At 33.9% G+C, this 2,797-nt stretch overlaps 1 protein-coding gene across 1 annotated transcript in view; it reads left to right on the plus strand.

Moving 5' to 3' along the window:
* Window positions 1-1,062: 1,062 nt before the first annotated feature.
* The window catches only part of LOC107663142 (uncharacterized protein C14orf132-like), a 23,102-nt gene continuing 21,367 nt past the window's right edge, over window positions 1,063-2,797 (plus strand). The window contains exon 1 of the mRNA XM_016453303.1: window positions 1,063-1,213. Coding sequence (XP_016308789.1) covers window positions 1,187-1,213 — 27 coding nt within the window. The 5' untranslated portion in view covers window positions 1,063-1,186. The remainder of the gene's footprint in view (window positions 1,214-2,797) is intronic.

The following is a 2,797-nucleotide window of genomic DNA, read 5'->3' on the forward strand; positions in this document are numbered from 1 at the left end:
CTCTCTCTACATGACACCGAAATAAAGTGTCTTCTTTATGCAGATGTCCTGGTTCTTCTGTCGCTCACTAAAGAAGGGCTTCAGGACAGCTTGAATCTGCGGGAGGGTTACTGTCAGACCTGGGCCCTGACAGTCAACCCCCAAAAAACTAAAGTCATGATCTTCCAGAAACGCTCCAGACCTCAAGAACCAACACACACATTCACACTATCACACAGAACCATTGAAACCACAAAGACATGCACTTACCTCGGCCTAAAAATAACCTCAACAGGTAACTTTACTTTGGCTGTGAAGGAGCTCAAATGGCTTTCTATGCCATAAAAGATCAATTAAAATGGACATCCCAATCCAAATCTGGCTCAAACTTTTCAAATCAGTAATTGAACCAATCGTATTATATGGCAGTGAAGTCTGGGGTCCACCTATAAAATGCCCAAAATACAAAAACATTAGAGACCACTTTTACCCCGAAATTAATCATATATTTCCCCAATTTAACATTTGTAGCCCAACCGAAAAACTTTGTTTCATTCTTGGCAAAAAAGCCAAATGTGCAATTATTGATGCAAAATTCGTAGCATCGTGCCATCACCTGAGGTACAAACACAATCAAGAAACAAACAACAAATAGACACACTCTCACACAACTACTGCAGTAAAATACTGTTACACATGTGCATAATGTTACAATTAAAAGTCCAGTAGTTGCTACATGACTTCTGTATTGTTTTTTTTTTCTATACCTATCTGTGTGTATATATATGACATTTCCATATTAGTTATATATAACATTAGTTATAATATTTAAATAAATTTGAAGATGTTATAATGTAAATGTTCAGATGTTCTAAACCATTTTCTTTGTTGTCCCAATGCTTTGGCAATACAAAATTTATTTTTGTCATGCTAATAAAGCTATTTGAATTGAACTGAATGGGGGGGGGGCGGGATGAGTGAGAGAGAGAGAGAGAGAGAGACACACACACAGAGAGTCTGTCACAGCTACAACACTGTGTTTGTCTCTCTCTTCTGCTCTCTTCATCTCCACTCGTTCATGATCTCTGTGTTTCATGATGGATCTGTAAGGATGAACTCGGAGGACGTTTGGAGACGTTTCTACTGTGAAAATCCCGTGAGCAACTGAAGAATCACTTCGTCCAGGAATTAAACACACGTGATCATCATGGATCTTTCATTCATGGCTGCGCAGGTATGAGGTGTTTGGCGTTATGCATGAAAGATATGAGTTTTATATGAACATTAACCTGTTCACTTTAAAGCGGTGCGACGTGAGTTTAGATCTCAACATCCTCATCCATCGACATCCATCGTGGTTTCATTTCTTCTGACAGCTTCTTCATGCCTTTCTGTGCTGTTTAACCAGTACCAGAGAGACTGGCTTAGTTTACTGCCTTACTTATATTGATATTTATGCATATTTATTTATTTATTATGCATATTTATTATTTATATTTACTGGATTTATTCTGGTAAACAAAGTGACTGGAGTCTGTTTCCTTTATATTTAACAGAAATTATGTTTCTCTTAAGACTCCAGTAGTCTCATGTGTCTCCTCTAGAGTTTCAGGAGAGAGATCTCAACAATGTCTCAAACTGTGCTCAGACGGCCCAAGATACTAAAGTCAGAGATCTCAAACATTTCTCAACGTGATCTGAACTGCTCCACATTCATTTTATACCTGTATATTCTTACTATATGACAACTATTAAGACATTTGGGTCTGTTTTTAAAGAAATTCCCATTTAAATAAAATGTTCAAATGTTTTAAAAACTAATGTAAAAATTTAAAATGTTATATAATGACATTAACTATAAAAAATAATTGTAAAATCAAAAAAAATATATATGATAAAATGATAAAAAAATAATTATATTGATATAATGAAAATTAAAATAATAGATAATAAATTAATACAATTAATAACATAAAAACTATATTAATATTAATTAATTATAAATTAAATGTATTAAAAATATGTAATACTATGAAGATGTTACAATTATTATTATTTATTGATTCATTTATTTATTTATTTGCATTACAATAATGACAAAAATGCTAAATGCCAAAAATCTAGAAAATGTGTAACATTATGAACATTATAAATTATAAAATCAAACTATGCATATAAAATAAATATATTTTTTTTATGGGTCAGTGTATGTCACAGTCTTCAAGTTTCCTCAATGAATTTTTTTTTTCTATTGTAAAATCTAATTTTTCTTTTAACGGTTAATTCAATTACATCTTTGAACTCACTTTGCAAAGACCATTTATTTGAAAGTGATTTTTTAACATCCATCACAGAGAAGAAAGAACGTGTAACCGAATGAACATTCCTTATTCAGGACACATATCAGTGAAGAAAAATGGTTGTTTTTTAGACTCTTCAGGCATTTTGACTAAAAGAGAGATGCGTTTTATCAAGAGCAGACTGGTTGTGTATCATCTAATCGTTGAAATGCATGTCAGAAGCAGTCGAACAATTGCTCCTATTTGTCTTTTGATGACTTTTTGGATGTGACGATAACACAAGAGCGATTGCAAATGAACGCGGCACACTCCATTAACCTACTGCAAGAAATAATTCATGAATCGAACATTGTGAAAAACACTATTGTTCTCAAACTCCATATCAGACTTTGAGTAAATGCATGTGCCATCGGCACACCAGCTCCAACATGAGCGAGCGGACAGCAGCTTGCTGAACAATCAGAAGTGTCCCACATCATCGCTCAGAGAAAGTCTCGCTCACGTTTCAGACAGCAGGA

The sequence above is a fragment of the Sinocyclocheilus anshuiensis genome, unplaced genomic scaffold, assembly GCF_001515605.1.
Source record: "Sinocyclocheilus anshuiensis isolate Anshui unplaced genomic scaffold, SAMN03320099.WGS_v1.1 scaffold767, whole genome shotgun sequence".
Lineage (NCBI taxonomy): Eukaryota > Metazoa > Chordata > Actinopteri > Cypriniformes > Cyprinidae > Sinocyclocheilus > Sinocyclocheilus anshuiensis.